This window comes from Mesoplodon bidens, assembly GCF_964165515.1.
Source record: "Mesoplodon bidens genome assembly, chromosome: 7".
NCBI classification, from domain to species: Eukaryota; Metazoa; Chordata; class Mammalia; order Artiodactyla; family Ziphiidae; genus Mesoplodon; species Mesoplodon bidens.
The window spans coordinates 30,035,518-30,053,148 of record NC_138164.1 but is presented as its reverse complement, the minus strand read 5'-3'; the positions used below and the strand labels follow the sequence as shown (position 1 = coordinate 30,053,148).

The 17,631-nt window shown below is 38.2% G+C and overlaps 1 protein-coding gene and 1 long non-coding RNA gene across 5 annotated transcripts in view; one reads left to right on the top strand and one right to left on the bottom strand.

The window, feature by feature from the left end:
* Nucleotides 1-17,631, top strand: part of LOC308619776 — a 279,938-nt gene that overhangs the window by 44,986 nt on the left and 217,321 nt on the right. The window lies entirely within an intron of this gene.
* On the bottom strand, nt 1,516-13,805 carry MMP7 (matrix metallopeptidase 7). Of its 3 annotated transcripts, XM_081240407.1 has the most exons (5): nt 13,460-13,805; nt 13,226-13,374; nt 11,547-11,675; nt 4,101-4,262; nt 1,516-1,693 (listed from the first exon to the last, which is right to left on the bottom strand). In XM_081240407.1, exons 1-5 carry the CDS (start codon nt 13,609-13,611, stop codon nt 1,665-1,667), a joined length of 621 nt encoding a protein of 206 aa, XP_081096533.1. In that variant the 5' UTR covers nt 13,612-13,805; the 3' UTR covers nt 1,516-1,664. The 3 variants fall into 3 exon arrangements, with proteins under 3 accessions (XP_081096533.1, XP_081096532.1, XP_081096534.1); XM_081240406.1 differs by lacking the exon at nt 1,516-1,693 and having other exon boundaries at nt 3,947-4,262; XM_081240408.1 differs by lacking the exons at nt 1,516-1,693; nt 4,101-4,262 and adding an exon at nt 10,771-11,015.

The window sequence follows — 17,631 nt, the reverse complement described above, 5'->3', positions numbered from 1 at the left end:
GCAGATAAAAACAATATCCATTTCAGCTACAAGTTGGATATTGCCTTCTGCTGCCCAAACCAAAATGCAAACAGGCAAACAAACAAACAAAATGCTTTAATCACAGGACACATTTGTTTACTGCAAAATTTATGGAAATTTAACCTCTCTTCGTCTGTTTTATCATCTACAAAATGAGGAACTTAAATGTAATGACTTCTTCCTTTTCATTTTTATTATAGACCTATTCCCTTATGTTTTAAGAGAGTCTTTGAATATATAACTCATTTTGCCTAGGTTGTAGATTCCCCCCTCATATTATCTGTCCCTGGAATGGCTTCCTAATGGTTTTGGTGGTATTTCTGAGTTTTGGATTATTGATCCATTTTGGGTGAAAAAAATCCTTAAATGAAATTTTAAAAAATGAATACATCTTTTCAGAGTGCTTATGTGTGGCATAATTTGTATCAGTAAGAAAGTAAATTACAATGATTTATCCCTCTATTTGTAGAGAAACATGCATGGGTGTAGGGAGTGTGGAGGAGGAACGGCTGAAATGGAAAAGCCTTTGCCAGCTCTGTGTCCTGCTAAAGGGTTAAGCCCCGCATAGAGAGTGTTTTTCCCACAGAAACACAGTAGTGAGTCTCGGTGCACCAAGAGGGAGAGCTACTTGAATCTCAGGAAATGAGTTTCTGAGGGAAGTCAGAAGGACTGGGGTTTAGAGATTTGAGGATTAGGGAGAGATGTGGTAGGAGGTTGGAGCCTGCAGAGGTAGGTGGCCAGTGGGAAATTCCTGATGCTGGGATGGGTAAAGGATTTGAAGGGTGAGGATAATATCCAATTTGAGTTTAGTTCAATTTCATTGTCCTTGTGCAGTGTAAAATCTCACCGTTGATGCACATCTTCAGCAGTGTCAACAATCTCACAAAAGCCTTGTAGGACTGGTTTGGAGAAAGTAAAAAAGAAGGGGGTGAGATTGATATTTGGGTTGTGATGGGGCAGAGGAAAGGGAACAAAGAGCAACTGTGGTCGGAGAGATGCCATGAAGTCAGTTCAGGGGCAGGAACTTGGTGCCAGAAGGGACTATGAGATTGTAAATCCCTGGGAATTCACACACATTTTGTGGGAAGATTTGGACTTCCCAGAATACTCAGAGTGAGGGATTGGACCAAAGGATTAGGGGAACTTAAGGTACCTTTGGGTTATACTATCTTGGTTTATACTATACTGTACTGTACTATACTATACTATACTATACTATACTATACCTTACCCAACTGTTGATAGGGTGAGGTGCAGCTGAAGTCCCAAAATAATGTGGTGGGGTTATTTAATTCTTTTTTCTCATCTTAGTCTGATTTCATTGTATCTTCTCTTGCCACAGAAACAGTACTTCCAAATAGAAATCATTTTACCATGGAATAAAAATTTTATTTATCTATGTATTTAACATTTATTGACATCCACCAAGTGCATGTTGCTTGAGGAGAGTCATAGATGAGTAAGACATAGTAATGTCATAATAGGGTTTATCCCCGGAGGGGGAGAGAGATGTACAAAACCAACCACAATACAAGGATGGAGGCAGTAAGGGGTAAATGGAGTGCAACAACAGTGTTCTTTAATTCTGGTTGGGAACAACTATATAGAATCCAATGAATGAATCTGTGTTCTCCCTGAAGTTTCTAATTTTTTCTTGAATCATTTCTCTTTCCTGTAAAGAGACAAAATAGGAACATTCTGACAATGTAAAAAGCATATTAAAAAAATCCTAAGACTATAAAAACACAAGAAATGTCACAGTATGTACAGTCCATCATTCATCCAGCCCAGTTTCTGTGCCTGGGACAACGGTTCTGAAGAACAACCTCCAAAGGCTAAAAAGACAACACTGTATGGAGTGTAGTTCCCTGGGTGGTCAGATATCTTTGCACCCTGTCTTTTCACTCTCTCATTTTACCAGCCATGTGATCTTGGGTAAGTTATTACTTAGCTTCTCTTCATGTTAGATTACCAGCCTGTAAAATGAGGACGGTAACAACTCATTGGATTGTTGAATTAAATAAGCTATTGCACATGAAATGCCTGGTACACTATAAAAATTTGATGCATTTTAGCTATTATTTTTATTATTCTGAAAGGAACATTGGGAATTTTATATCCATGAGTTTAAGCACATTCTTTTGAATTTATATTTTCTGCTCACAAGAAGTGTCTTGTATTAATAAACTACCTACATTAAAAACCTATGTAATTTTTTTTTTTTTTTTTTTTTTTTTTTTTTTTCGGTACGCGGGCCTCTCACTGTTGTGGCCTCTCCCGTTGCGGGGCACAGGCTCCGGACGCGCAGGCTCAGCGGCCATGGCTCACGGGCCCAGCCGCTCCACGGCATGTGGGATCCTCCCAGACCGGGGCACGAACCCGTGTCCCCTGCATTGGCAGGCAGACTCTTAACTGCTGCGCCACCAGGGAAGCCCAAAAACCTATGTAATTTAATCTTACTTTCATTTGTCCAGAAGCTACCTCTTTCCAACTTTGACTAGAGGCACTTCACTGTCTAATACTTAAGGATTGAATGCACTAATCCATCTTCTTTATGTTAAATCTAATCAGTCTGCCAAAGAACATTTTTCAGGCCCTTTCTAATTTTCTTAAGGTTCAAAGATAGTTACATATGCCATAGAGTATTCTGTAAGTTCCGTAGTTTTATATAAGGGGAGGTACTATTTTCTGTTTTGTTGATGTTGACTTTACCAAAAATTGTCAGTGATTCATGAACTTTTTTGGACACAAGCAGCTCCTTAAGTCAGAACTTTGTGGTACAGTTAATGGTCCTTTCCAAAACGTGTTCTCTGAAATGCTATTCTGAGAAGCCTCAATGGGTGTGCCACAAAAAGGATTATAATTTGGGAAGCGCTGAGTTAAATGACAGTTTGTTAGATCCTTTTTAACATCCTGTGCACTTTAAATACAGTAGGTAGTGGTTTTTGAACTTGTTTCTCCAAAGCATCTTTTTTTGGGGAATTGTCTGGTAGGACCAGTGTTCTGGGAACACAGTTTGGGAGATGCTGATTGATAGTAAGTTATAGGTTCAACTGATAGCTTAAATCCATTATCCTACAGGAGTAATTTCCCCCTGAGGACATTACATTATTTATTATGTGGAAGCACTTTCATTGCTCTTCTGAACATTCAGAGACTCTTATGTTATCTTCTTGCTGAATATTCTTATCATCCTGGTAATTTGCCGGAAAGGTTTAATTATGTCTGTGTACTTAAAGATATCATTCTGTATGTATTTTCTTTTCCAAATTGCTTTCAGAAGCATACTAAGTAATGATAAGCTGAAATATGAAGTAGAAAGAATGTGAAATCATGCAGCCCTGGCTTGGAATCTTTGTTCAGGAACTCAGCAGCCTCTTGTCCTTGGACGATTTATTTAGCTTCTTTGATTCTTACTATTCTCATCTTTATCTAGAGACATGGCTTTTTATCCTTGTCCTTTGATTTCTTTCTCACATTACTCTTTCTGACTTGATCAAGCAAATACAAATCAGTTTATTCTTTTAAATTGAATTTGGAACTTGATTAAAACAAACAAGTGTAGCTTGGGACATGGTATATTCATACCCGTCATGACCAGCAATTATAAGTCACTGTCTATGGTTAATCCATTTCCCTATGCATATATACAGGCAGGAAAATTTGGGTAACTTTTAAGCACCTAGGGCCAAACCCTTGGGAGCGGGAAGCTACGGTGGAAGGTGTTATGTTCCTCTGTCCGCCCCTATGGGGGAGGCTCCCTAAAGTATTTGAACCAAGCAAGAAAGAAGAGTGAGTGGCAGCTTATAAAAAAGTTTGAGAGCATCATTTTCATGATTTCACCAAATGATACTGTATTACTGAAAACTTAAAATCAGTATCCTCATAGTATAAAATAGCATGATTAAATTTCAAGTATCTAATGTCTCAAATTTCTCCCCTCAATAGGCTTTTAGTTATAAAAGTTCCAGTGTGTTTTTCCAAGTAAATACCTGTTTCCCAGCCTTTCTCATTCAAGCCTACCCAAAGAAGGCAATGTCTTAAGGAGACATTGGAAATATGGAAATTGTAAATATTACCATATAATTTCTGAATTCCATTGATATCATCCTGTGAAAGTTTGAAATTCTTGGAATCACCTTCTCCATAAGTTGGATACATCACAGCATTAGGATCAGATGAATGATCCAGACCCAAGGAATGGCCAACTTCATGAGTAGCAGCATACAGGAAATTAATTCCTGCAACAAAAGAGACATACAATAACTGTAAAAAATAACTATATATATAATAAAATCAAAATAGATAATAATAAAAATAAAATAACTATAAAATACCTAACCGTTTAAATTCTCCATAGTTTGCTTATTTGTTTCCAGGCCTTCACAAGGGCAGAAGGTTTAGAAGAGGAATCAGAATAGTAGTGCTTTCCTCAATACATAAGGCAAATGCTAACAGCCATGAAAGGGGAAATCAACAGTAACACAGTCATAGTAGGGGACTTTAACACCTCACTTTCACCAATGGACAGATCATCCAAAATGAAAATAAATAAGGAAACACAAGCTTTCAATGATACATTAAACAAGATGTACTTAATTGATATTTATAGGACATTCCATCCAAAAAAACCAGAATACACTTTCTTCTCAAGTGTGCCTGGAACATTCTCTAGGATAAATCATATCTTGGGTCACAAATCAAGCCTTGGTAAATTTAAGAAAATTGAAATCAGCAAGTATCTTTCCAACCACAACATTATGAGACTAGATATCAATTACAGGAAAAAAATCTGTAAAAAATACAAACACATGGAGGCTAAACAATACACTACTAAATAACCAAGAGATCACTGAAGAAATCAAAGAGGAAATAAAAAAATACCTAGAAACATATGACAGTGAAAACACGATGACCCAGAACCTATGGGATGGAGCAAAAGCAGTTCTAAGAGGGAAGTTTATAGCAACACAATCCTACCTCAAGAAACAAGAAACATCTCAAATCAACAACCTAACCTTACACGTAAAGCAATTAGAGAAAGAAGAACAAAAAAACCCCCAAAGTTAGCAGAAGGAAAGAAATCATAAAGATCAGATCAGAAATAAATGAAAAAGAAATGAAGGAAACAATAGCAAAGATCAATAAAACTAAAAGCTGGTTCTTTGAGAGATAAACAAAATTGATAAACCATGAGCCAGACTCATCAAGAAAAAAGGGAAGACTCAAATCAACAGAATTAGAAGTGAAAAAGGAGAAGGAACAACTGACACTGCAGAAATACAAAGGATCATGAGAGATTACTACAAGCAACTCTATGCCAATACAGTGGACAACCTGGAAGAAATGGACAAATTCTGAGAAAAGCACAACCTTCTGAGACTGAACCAGGAAGAAATAGAAAATATAAGCAGACCAATCACAAGCACTGAAATTGAAATTGTGGTTAAAAATCTTCCAACAAACAAAAGCTCAGGACCAGATGGCTTCACAGGCAAATTCTATCAAACATTTAGAGAAGAGCTAACACCTATCCTTCTCAAACTCTTCCAAAATATAGCAGAGGGAGGAACACTCCTAAACTCATTCTAAGAGGCCACCATCACCCTGATACCAAAACCAGACAAAGATGCCACAAAAAAAGAATACTACAGGCCAATATCTCTGATGAACATAGATGCAAAAATCCTCAACAAAATACTAACAAACAGAATCCAAGAGCACATTAAAAGTATCATACACCATGATCAAGTGGGGTTTATCCCAGGAATGCAAGGATTCTTCAATATACTCAAATCAATCAGTGAGATACACCATATTAACAAACTGAAGAATAAAAACCACATGATCATCTCAATAGATGCAGAAAAAGCTTTTGACAAAATTCAACACCCATTTATGATAAAAACCCTCCAGAAAGTAGTCATAGAGGGAACTTATGTCAACATAATAAAGGCCATATATGACAAACCCACAGCCAACATCGTTCTCAATGGTGAAAAACGGAACCCATTTCCACTAAGATCAGGAAGAAGACAAAGTTGCCCACTCTCACCACTATTATTCAACATAGTTTTGGAAGTTTAAGCCACAGCAATCATAGAAGAAAAAGAAATAAAAAGAATCCAAATTGGAAAAGAAGGAGTAAAACTGTCACTGTTTGCAGATGACATAATACTATACATAGAGAATCCTAAAGATGCTACCAGAAAACTACTAACACTAATCAATGAATTTGGTAGAGTAGTAGGATACAAAATTAATGCACAGAAATCTCTTGCATTCCTATACACTAATGATGAAAAATCTGAAAGAGAAATTGAGGAAACACTCCCCTTTACCACTGCAACAAAAAGAATAAAATATCTAGGAATAAACCTACCTAAGGAGACAAAAGACCTGTATGCAGAAAACTATAGAACCCTTACGAAAGAAATTAAAGAGAATACAAACAGATGGAGGGATATACCATGTTCTTGGATTGGAAGAATCAACACTGTGAAAATGACTATACTACCCAAAGCAATCTACAGATTCAATGCAATCCCTATCAAATTACCAAAAGCATTTTTCCCAGAATTAGAACAAATAATTTCACATTTGTACAGAAAGACAAAAGACCCCGAATAGCGAAAGCAATATTTAGAAAGAAAAATGGAGCTGGAGAAATCAGGCTACCTGACTTCAGACTACACTACAAAGCTACAGTGATCAAGACAGTATGGTACTGGCACAAAAACAGAAATATAGACGAATGGAACAGGATAGAAAGCTCAGAGATAAACCCACACACCTATGGTCACCTTGTCTTTGACAAAGCAGGTAGGAACATACAACGGAGAAAAGACAGCCTCTTCAATAAGTGGTGCTGGGAAAACTGGACAACTATATGTAAAAGAATGGAATTAGAACACTCCATAACACCATACACAAAAATAAACTCCAAATGTATTAAAGACCTAAATGTAAGGCCAGACACTATAAAACTCTTAGAGGAAAACATAGGCATAACACTGGATGACATACATCACAGCAAGATCCTTTTTGACCCACCTCCTAGAGGAATGGAAATAAAATAAAAAAGAAACAAATTAGACCTAATGAAACTTAAAATCTTTTGCACAGCAAAGGAAACCATAAACAAGATGAAAAGACAATCCTCAGAATGGGAGAAAATATTTGCAAATGAAGCAACTGACAAAAGATTAATCTCCAAAATATACAAGCAGCTCATGCAGCTCAATATCAAAAAATCAAACAACCCAGTCCAAAAATGGGCAGAAGACCTAAACAGATATTTCTCCAAGGAAGATATACAGATTGCCAACAAACACATGAAAGGATGTTCAACATCACTAATCATTAGAGAAATGCAAATCAAAACTACAATGAGGTATCACCTCACACTGGTCAGAATGGCCATCATCAAAATATCTAGAAACAATAAGTGCTGGGGAGGGTGTGGAGAAAAGGGAACCCTCTTGCACCGTTGGTGGGAATGTAAATTGATACAGCCACTATGGAGAACACTAGGGAGGTTCCTTAAACCACTAAAAATAGAACTACCATACGACTCAGCAGTCCCACTGCTGGGCATATGCCCAGAGAGAGCCATAATTCAAAAAGAATCATGTACCCAATATTCATTGCAGCACTCTTTACAGTAGCCAGGACATGGAAGCAACCTAAGTGTCCATTGACAGATGAATGGGTAAGAAGTTGTGGCACTTATATACAATGGAATATTACTCAGCCATAAAAAAGAAATGAAATTGAGTTATTTGTAGCGAGGTGGATGGACCTATAGTCTGTCATACAGAATGAAATAAGTCAGAAAGAGAAAAACAAGTACAGTATGCTAACACATATATATGGAATCTTAAAGAAAAAGGGGGGCTCTTAAGGACCTCAGAGTAGGACAGGAATAAAGATGCAGACATAGAGAATGGACTTGAGGACATGGGGAGGGGCAAGGGTAACCTGGGATGAAGTGAGAGAGTGGCATGGACATATATACCCTACCAAATGTAAAATAGATAGCTATTGGAAAGCAGCCACATTAGCACAGGGAGATCAGCTCGGTGCTTTGTAACCACCTAGAGGGGTGAGATAGGGAGGGTAGGAGGGAGACGCAAGAGGGAGGAGATATGGGGTTATATGTATATGTATAGGTGATTCACTTTGTTATACTGCAGATAGTAGCACACCATTGTAAAGCAATTATACTCCAATAAAGATAATAAAAAAATTCAGATGTGGTACATTTATATGATGGAATACTACTCAGCCATAAAAAAGAATGAAATAATGCCATTTGCAGCAACATGGATGGACCTGAGATATCATACTAAGTGAAATAAAAAAAAGACAAATGCCATCTGATATCACTTTTATGTGGAATCTAAAATATGACACAAATGAACATATCTATGAAACAAAAACAGACTCACAGACATTGAGAGCAGACTCCTGGTTGCCAAGGGCGTGGGGGTGTGGGAGGGAAGGATTGGGAGTTTGGGATTAGCAGATGCAAAACATTATATATAGAATGGATAAACAGCAAGGTCCTACTGTAAAGCACAGGGAACTCTATTCAATATCCTGGGATAAACCATAATGGAAAAGTATATGAAAAAGAATATGTGTATAACTGAATGACTTTGCAGTACAGCAGAAATTAACAGAACACTGTAAATCAACTATACTTCAATAAAGTTTTAAAAAAAAGAATAGTAGTGCTTTAATCTCATCACTTTTTTTAAATATAATGTTTTTCTGCCTATTTGCTTCTTATGTAATCACTCAGATAGCAGTATTCAGTAGAGGAAAGCAAAGGCTTATAAGTATTGTATAAAGACCTGGTTTTGAAACCCAGCTCTGCTACTTACTAGCTGGACAACTTTGGACAAATTAATGGGTATTTCTGAGTCTCAGTTCCTCTTCTGTTAAATGGAGATAATAATTCCTACCTTGTTGATTTGTCATAATGAGTTTCCCAATATCTGGAAAATAATAATGGCTATTCAATAAATGATAGTGACTTTGAATAGCAGGAGAGAGAAATTTGGCTTTGAGAAAGCACAACCATAAGGCAGGAATTCCAGGCGATGCTGGGATTTGCTTTTGATTTGTTAAAAGTGTATTATGTATGTGCTCTCTCTCCCTCAGACTCATAAAAAGGCTTTGCAAATAAGGGGGAAGGTGTGAGTGTGTTTGAGTGGCCAGAGTTCTAATTGTGGTGCATTAGATTGAAGGAAGCTGTCTTTAGCTTACCTTGAGTGGGAAGAAGGAAGAATGAAAACGGTATGCAAGATGTGAAACGGAAGCAGTGTCATAATTTTACATAGGTTAGATTTTCACGGCAAGGCATCACTGTAGTGGTGAATTCCTATTGCCAAACACAAGTACTCATTTCACTTTCAGGGCCAGTAGCCAGTAGCCACTTTAAAAAAAAATGTACAGTAGAGAAAGGACAGCCTCTTCAATAAGTGGTGCTGGGAAAACTGGACAGGTACATGTAAAAGTATGAGATTAGATCACTCCCTAACTCCATACAGAAAAATAAGCTCAAAATGGATTAAAGACCTAAATGTAAGGCCATAAACTATCAAACTCTTAGAGGAAAACATAGGCAGCACACTCTATGACATAAATTACAGCAAGATCCTTTTTGACCCACCTCCTAGAGAAATGGAAATAAAAACAAAAAGAAACAAATGGGACCTAATGAAACTTCAAAGCTTTTGCACAGCAAAGGAAACCATAAACAATATGAAAAGACAACCCTCAGAATGGGAGAAAATATTTGCCAGTGTAGCAACTGACAAAGGATTAATCTCCAAAATTTACAAGCAGCTCATGCAGCTCAATAACAAAAAAACAAACAACCCAATCCAAAAATGGGCAGAAGACCTAAATAGAAATTTCTCCAAAGAAGATATACAGATTGCCAACAAACACATGAAAGAATGCTCAACATCATTAATCATTAGAGAAATGCAAATCAAAACTACCATGAGATATCATCTCACACCAGTCAGAATGGCTATCATCAAGAAATCTAGAAACAATAAATGCTGGAGAGGGTGTGGAGAAAAGGGAACACTCTTGCACTGCTGGTGGGAATGTGAATTGGTTCAGCCACTATGGAGAACAGTATGGAGGTTCCTTAAAAAACTACAAATAGAACTACCCTACGACCCAGCAATCCCACTACTGGGCATATACCCTCAGAAAACCATAATTCAAAGAGTCATGTACCAAAATGTTCATTGCAGCTCTATTTACAATAGCCAGGAGATGGAAACAACCTAAGTGTCCATCATCGGATGAATGGATAAAGAAGATGTGGCACATATACAGTGGAATATTACTCAGCCATAAAAAGAAATGAAATTGAGCTATTTGTAATGAGGTGGATGGACCTAGAGTCTGTCATACAGAGTGAAGTAAGAAAGAGAAAGACAAATACTGTATGCTAACACATATTTATGGAATTTAAGAAAAAAAATGTCATGAAGAACCTAGGGGTAAGACAGGGATAAAGACACAGACCTACTAGAGAATGGACTTGAGGATATGGGGAGGGGGAAGGGTAAACTGACAAAGTGAGAGAGTGGCATGGACATATATACACTACCAAACGTAAAATAGATAGCTAGTGGGAAGCAGCCACATAGCACAGGGAGATAACTCAGTGGTTTGTGACCACCTAGAGGGGTGGGATAGGGAGGGTGGGTGGGAGGGAGACATAAGAGGGAAGGGATATGGGAACATATGTATATGTATAACTGATTCACTTTGTTATAAAGCAGAAACTAACACACCATTGTAAAGCAATTTTACTCCAATAAAGATGTAAAAAAAAAAAAGGCATTGTCTCCAATTAGGATTATTTATCTAGAGCTTCTCTTCATTAGTTTTCTGTTTTGTCTGTGTTCTTCTACTTTGTAAAGTGATGAATACGATGGGCTGGGTTATGGTGTGGGTTCTTTCTGAAAAACAGTGAATAATATCAGAACTGTATATACTTCTCAAATATCATAGTCTCTGCTCCTCTTTCACCTTCAATTAAAAAACTTATTTTGGGGATATATATAAAAGAGCTATAAGTTACTGAATTATTAATATATACCAAGCACTGTGCTAAGCACTGCATAAGCATTCTCATTTAATTCCAACAAGAATCCTGTGAGGTAGGAATTATTTATAGTCCCATTTCATAGATAAGGAAACTGAGGCTCAGAGAAGTTAAATAACTTGCCCAAAGATACAAAGTGAGTAATTGGTAGAGGTACAGCAAATTGAACTCACCATTTTTTGACTCTGTAGCCTGAGTATCTATCTTCTATATATGGAGCATTATGAGCATATTAAATGCAATAATGCATTTAAAGCACAGAGGTGGCAGTTAGCAAGCACTCAATAACTATTATTAATTGCTTTCAATTGTCAAAGATAGTTAAGATCTAAAAATTCAGGATTTTTAAAAGGATATGTAGTGGAAGAGACTTGGGATGCTGTACCTATACTGCTACCATCAGTCCAGCGTTCATCCTCATCAAAGTGAGCATCTCCTCCCAGGCCTGGCCCAGGTGCAAAGGCATGAGCCAGTGTGTTTCCTGGCCCATCAAATGGGTAGGGGTCCCCGTGAGCTGAAAGAAAAAAAGGTAATTGCCTTTAGTGACTGAATTTATCTCCAGTCATTTCATCTTTTAGTTTACAGTGCATGATTATTGAGGTTAGAAAGATTAGTTTAAGCAGTCAGCTGCATACACAGGGTGGTTTGGGTGTTTATTTGTCACAGGGACTTTTTCTTTCACAGAACCACTGCTCATCCCTGATAACCACCACATGTTGAAAGCTTACTGATAGGGACTTTAAATACATTCACATCCTATTTATGGTGGCATCTAAGTGTTATAGTTGATCATTTTCCTTAGCTGGATGGTGGCAGAGTAGACCATGAGTTTGAGTACTGGATTCAGCAGGTAATTGCATACCATTTAATATACATTTTCTTTTTTTTTTTTTTTTACGGTACGTGGGCATCCCACTACTGTGGCCTCTCCCGTTACAGAGCACAGGCTCCGGACGCGCAGGCCCAGCGGCCATGGCTCACGGGCCCAGCCACTCCGCGGCATGTGGGATCCTCCCAGACCGGGGCACGAACCCGTGTCCCCTGCATCGGCAGGCGGACTCTCAACCACTGCGCCACCTGGGAAGCCCTAATATACATTTTCTTAAAAACCCAACTTTTTCTTTGTGGGTGTAGTAGACAGTCTCTTGAAGAACTGTGCTCAAGGTGTCTTAAAATAGATTCTGATAGTGCTTTTATTTGTGATGCAGAGACATTTATTTTCAAATTGGTGTCAGGCCATATCCAGTTTATCCAGTTCTTGAAAAACATAGAGTGCCATGATCCGTGCTTTTTCTGTAAGGTTTTCTTCAGTCTTGTTGATATTGTGGTTGAAGCTCAAATTTCGGCTAAATTCACAGCACCCAGGAAGTTTAACATTAAAACAGGCCAAAAAGACCAACATTTTCCTCTAAATTTGCACCATGAAACACCAGCAGTTAATAGCAGTTCATGTATATGGGTTATAGCTCCTTAAGCCCTTTAATATGAAAATTCTCTATTTTCTACTTTTTACTACATGAAGGGTGTTGGCAATAAGCCACAGGGACTGTTCAATTGTTGGAGACCACTTCAGGCCTTTGGAAGTTGTAACCTCTTCTTTTGGTTTAATGTTGATGTTAGTTAGATATATTTTAAACTGTCCCATAAATATATATGTATATCATGATTCATGTTACAAAACAGAGGTTGGCAAACATTTTCTGTAAAGGACCAGATGTATAGGCTTGAAGACCTCTGTCGGAATTGCTATAGTCTGCCATTGTAGCCCCAAAGAACTTATAGACAATAGGTAAATGAAGGACCATGGCTGTGTTCTAATAACTATTTACAGATTTGGCTCATGGGCCATAGTCTGCCATCTTCTGCTATAAGAAGTGGCTCTAAGTTAATGGACTAGAAAAAGTGTAAGACCATTGATCTTTAATGAGATGATCTATCTATCTATCTATCATCTATCATATATCTATATCTCTTTAAAGATTTTAAATCCCAGAAAGAGGAGGGCACTGATATAAACAACAAGCAAAATAGCACACAGGATCAGCCTGCAGGAATCTTCCTTACCTCCTCTTGCAAAGCCAATCATGATATCAGCAATTCCCCAGCTAACTCTCTTGAAGCTCAGTGGGATCTCTTTGCTCCACACGTTGAAGGCCTTTGCCACTAATTGATTCACTGTGACATGTGGTAAGTCTCGAGTATATGACATGATCCTGGTAGAAAACAAGAAAACAATGTTTGACCTTTTAGGAAATAGGCTTTACTGTTTTTGCTAAAATGAGCCAAAGCAAAACTAACCTGTAGGTGACTACTTTGGAAGTCCATTTTGGGCGATCTGGGAATAGGGAATATTCTGCAACATCTGGCACTCCACATCTGGGCTTCCGCATGATTTCTATAATATGGGAGCTTAATGTTCCAGTTATAGGCAGGCGAAAGAATTTTTGCATCTGCTTGAGTTCGACTTCTAAACTATTGGGGTCCCTTGTTTTTGAGTCAGATGGATAAAATCTCTTCAGATAGTCCTATTGGAAAGAGAGTAATTGATCTATAATTCTTGTTTATTGTCTTCTTTTAGCTCAGAAGTCTGTACATCTTTGCCTCTGACTCCTGTGGACCCAAATAGTAGTGTGAAGGCAGAATACTTACATAGTAACCAAGTAAAACAAGAGTGCATTAATGAAAGGAAAACTTAATATTGATGATGAAGCACTGCCATTTCATTTCATGAGCAAAAGAGTCCCTCCATTTTTCTTTTATCCCATTAAATGTTTTGAAGAGAAACACACTGTATACTTTATAAAACATAGACTTGTGTGTAATAGCCAATCAGGAAGAGTGCTCAGTGTGCCCTCAAGGGGCACAGCTGAGACCTCCCCTTGGCATCAGAGACCCTATGGGGAGATCCAAAGTCACCCAGCCCTTTCTAAAATTCTCTGGAGATCAGGTCCCAGCTGAGGTTAAATGTCTTAACATTTTAGTCCTGGGAAAGGTTATTATGACATTATTTTGTTTTACATACATATTCTCCAGGTGAAGAAATCAGAACTCTTAGTAACTAAATGATTTGCCCTGGGGTCACATGTTAAGTTGGTAGCAGAACTGACTCTGAATTTCTTGACTGCCAGGCCAGTGCTTTTTCCATGGCTAACTCCTTAGTAAAACCCTCTTTGTGAGACTGCAGGATAAAGCAGGTCTCTCAGGTGTATTCCATGGGCAATTGGGCCCCTGGGAATTTCTTTTTTTTTTTTTCGGTATGCGGGCCTCTCACTGTTGTGGCCTCTCCCATTGCAGAGCACAGGCTCCGGACACGCAGGCTCAGCGGCCATGGCTCACGGGCCTAGCCGCTCTGCGGCATGTGGGATCTTCCCGGACTGGGGCACGAACCCGTGTCCCCTGCATCGGCAGGCGGATTCTCAACCACTGCGCCACCAGGGAAGCCCGCTGGGAATTTCTTAAAGGACACTAGTGAATGGGTATGAGGATGGCAGTCCAGCAGCCTAAATAGGAAAAAATAGAAAGTGAATGAAATAACAACAGCAGCAAAGGACTTTCATTAAGCACTTACTAGTGCCAGGGACTATACCAGGAGCTTTACATTACTTATCTCATTTAAACCTCATAACCACCCTGTGAAGTAAGGTATGGCATTATTTTCCTATTTCACATTTGAAGAATCATGGCTCAGAAGAGTGAAATAAGTTGCACGAGGTCACCCTATGAGTAACCAAAGGAGCTGGTATTTGAACTTTTGTTCTGATTCCAAAGCCCATTTCATCAGAAAAATGTAAAGTGTTACATAATGTGTGATAATATCTTTGAAATGATTTAAACATTGGCTCACTCATTTGCAATCTAATTTGGAGTAGGTGGTAATGTTTACTTGTCTGAGAACCGCTTAGGAGTATGCGCTTTATGTAAGTAACCTTAGCAATATTGTGCTCTGTCTTCCTGTTACCAATGACTATTTCATTCAATACAACAAACACTTATTGTTCACCCATGACAATTAGCAATTAATCCCTGATTTAAAAACAAATAGCTCATTTTTTTCCCTTCCAGAGCTACAGGCTTTACAAAGACACCCTTTGTAAGAAATCTCTCTGCATCCTTAAGATGAATTTTCCTGCCTTCCTTTAAACCTAGAGGACCTCCCTCTGGTTTATTGGCAACGTGCACCGTGGGTAAAGGGACTCAATACTCTTGCAAGTGTACTCCTTCTGTAGAGTCCATTAGGTGGACCCATATGAAATTGCTCCTTTGGAGAAAAAAAAACCTGTCAAATATCACTGATTTCATATGTTTCAGTCCAATGTATTACATGGACTTTTAAAAAGTCAAAGTTAGTGTGAAATAAAACACAACTTTTCTTATGCTTAAGCTTAAATTTATAAACAATACTTAGGTGTAGATGTCCCATTATTTTACCAGGTAATAATTACTTACACTTATTAGGCTACTTATTAAGTAGTATATTGGAAAGAACATGATTTTTGAACCAGAACTTGTCCTTGACTCTTATCTCTACAGTTAGTAAGTATGTGAATTAACCTTACTTTGGTTTCTTCTTTTTCCCAGGATAGAGCTAAGGATTCAATGACACAATATATATGAAGTACTTTATAATCTGTAATTGTTACATACATGATAATTGGTATTGTTACCACTTCCTTCATTCGCTAGAATAATCCTGTGAGGTATAAAACACAGTATTATTATCTCTATTAGATATATGAGAAAACAAAGTCAGAAGTTCATGCCTTGCCCATCATCATTGGCTTGTCAGTGGGAGGACTGCAACTTATACCCTCATTTTTTGTTTTCAAGTCTCTCCATCACAAGCAGTCCTCATCTTAAGAGGCAACACTTTGCTCTTTATGAGAAAAATCTCAAGTTACAGTAAATAATAGTAGCAGTAAGGACTTCAATTTATTGAATATGTCACAGGTGCTCTGTAAAGTGCTTCACAACACCCCCATTTGGTTGATATCATTACACTGTCCAACTTCCAAATTAGAAAACTGAAGCTCAGAGAAGTTTAATAACATTCCTGTGTTCATCTACACAGTTGAGTGGAGGAGTTGGAACTTGAATCCACTTTGGGCAGGCTCCAAAGCTTGCTCTTAACAGCTACTTGATTAAAACATATATTACCTATATAATCAGAAAAATTATTAAAATTGAAAAATATACTTCCTAATGCTGATGGTGAGCCTGTGGAGGCCCAGGTGAGTGGGCCAGTGACATACCTGAGCCTGTTCCCACGGCAGCTCACTCATGCCTCCTGCCTTCCGGGGAAGCTGCAGGGCCAGGGTGCCAGGCAGTACACTCACGGCGTACAGCACGGTCAGCACGGCCAGCTGCATAGCTGCTGTCCACAGATGATTGCTCTCGGACTTACGGTTGGTTTGGTGTTTTCTGCCAGAGGCTGGAGAAATTTATATAGCTTCTCGGACTTGAGTGTGGAAATAGGTGACGCATTTGAGTGTTTTCTTTCTTTTTAGTGTCTACAGAACTTTGAAAGTGTGTATTATCTTTTATTAATGACAGTGAGGAAGTATTACATGCTTATTGGCAAGAAGCACACAATGTGTTTGTCTTTCAAAAGATTTTTCTCCCACCTGTCTTCTGTATAAATTTGACCCATGAAATTTTAAATTTAGCACACTTTATTTGCCAGAATCAAATTGCTACTTAGACATGTCTTCTCAGTTTAAAAATTTGGGGAGCATTATTCAGGACATATTTTATCTTAACATAATTTTTTAAAAATTTGAAATGCACGGAAAGGTACATAAAAGATACAAATACTCAAATCACTATTAAGCAAACATTTTGTAACAGTCTCCAAAATCATAGAGGGGAATGATGGGAGGAGTGGCAAGTGGAAATGCTCTTCTGTGATTGGGTCAGTGGCCACTGTAAAGCCTGTGCTCCACTCCCTCACCTTCCAGGTACATTAGTGGAGCCCTGAGAATTCCCTCGTCAAGTCTCCCTTTAATCAGATTATTTATTTTCTTAGTGGTCAACATCACTTGAATTCCTCTTGAATTACATGAAAAAATATTAAACAAAAAAAACCTTCAGGCATGGGCTTGCCTGTTCATCTACCATACTTACCATGCTTCACCTTCTGTAGTTGCAGGTTTCTCCAAAGCTGGCCTTCAACTTGGAAATCACTTTCTCCAGTCTTTCTCTTCCAATCACCCTGACTCTGGCTGCTGACCAGCCACCACTTGGACTAGTTTGATCCTCAGCACACATAATGGTTATTCTACATATAGTAATTAAAGACCCATGACCTAGAGATTCTAGTCCATTTACTTCAATTTTCCTGAAGATGAAACTGAAGCCAAGACAACAGGTTCACTTATTTCTCCAAGGCTCACACAGCCAGTTAATAGTAGTCCTGACTGCCAGTCCAGTGCTTTTTGTGTCATATCACACTACCTATTCATTTTGTCGTTATA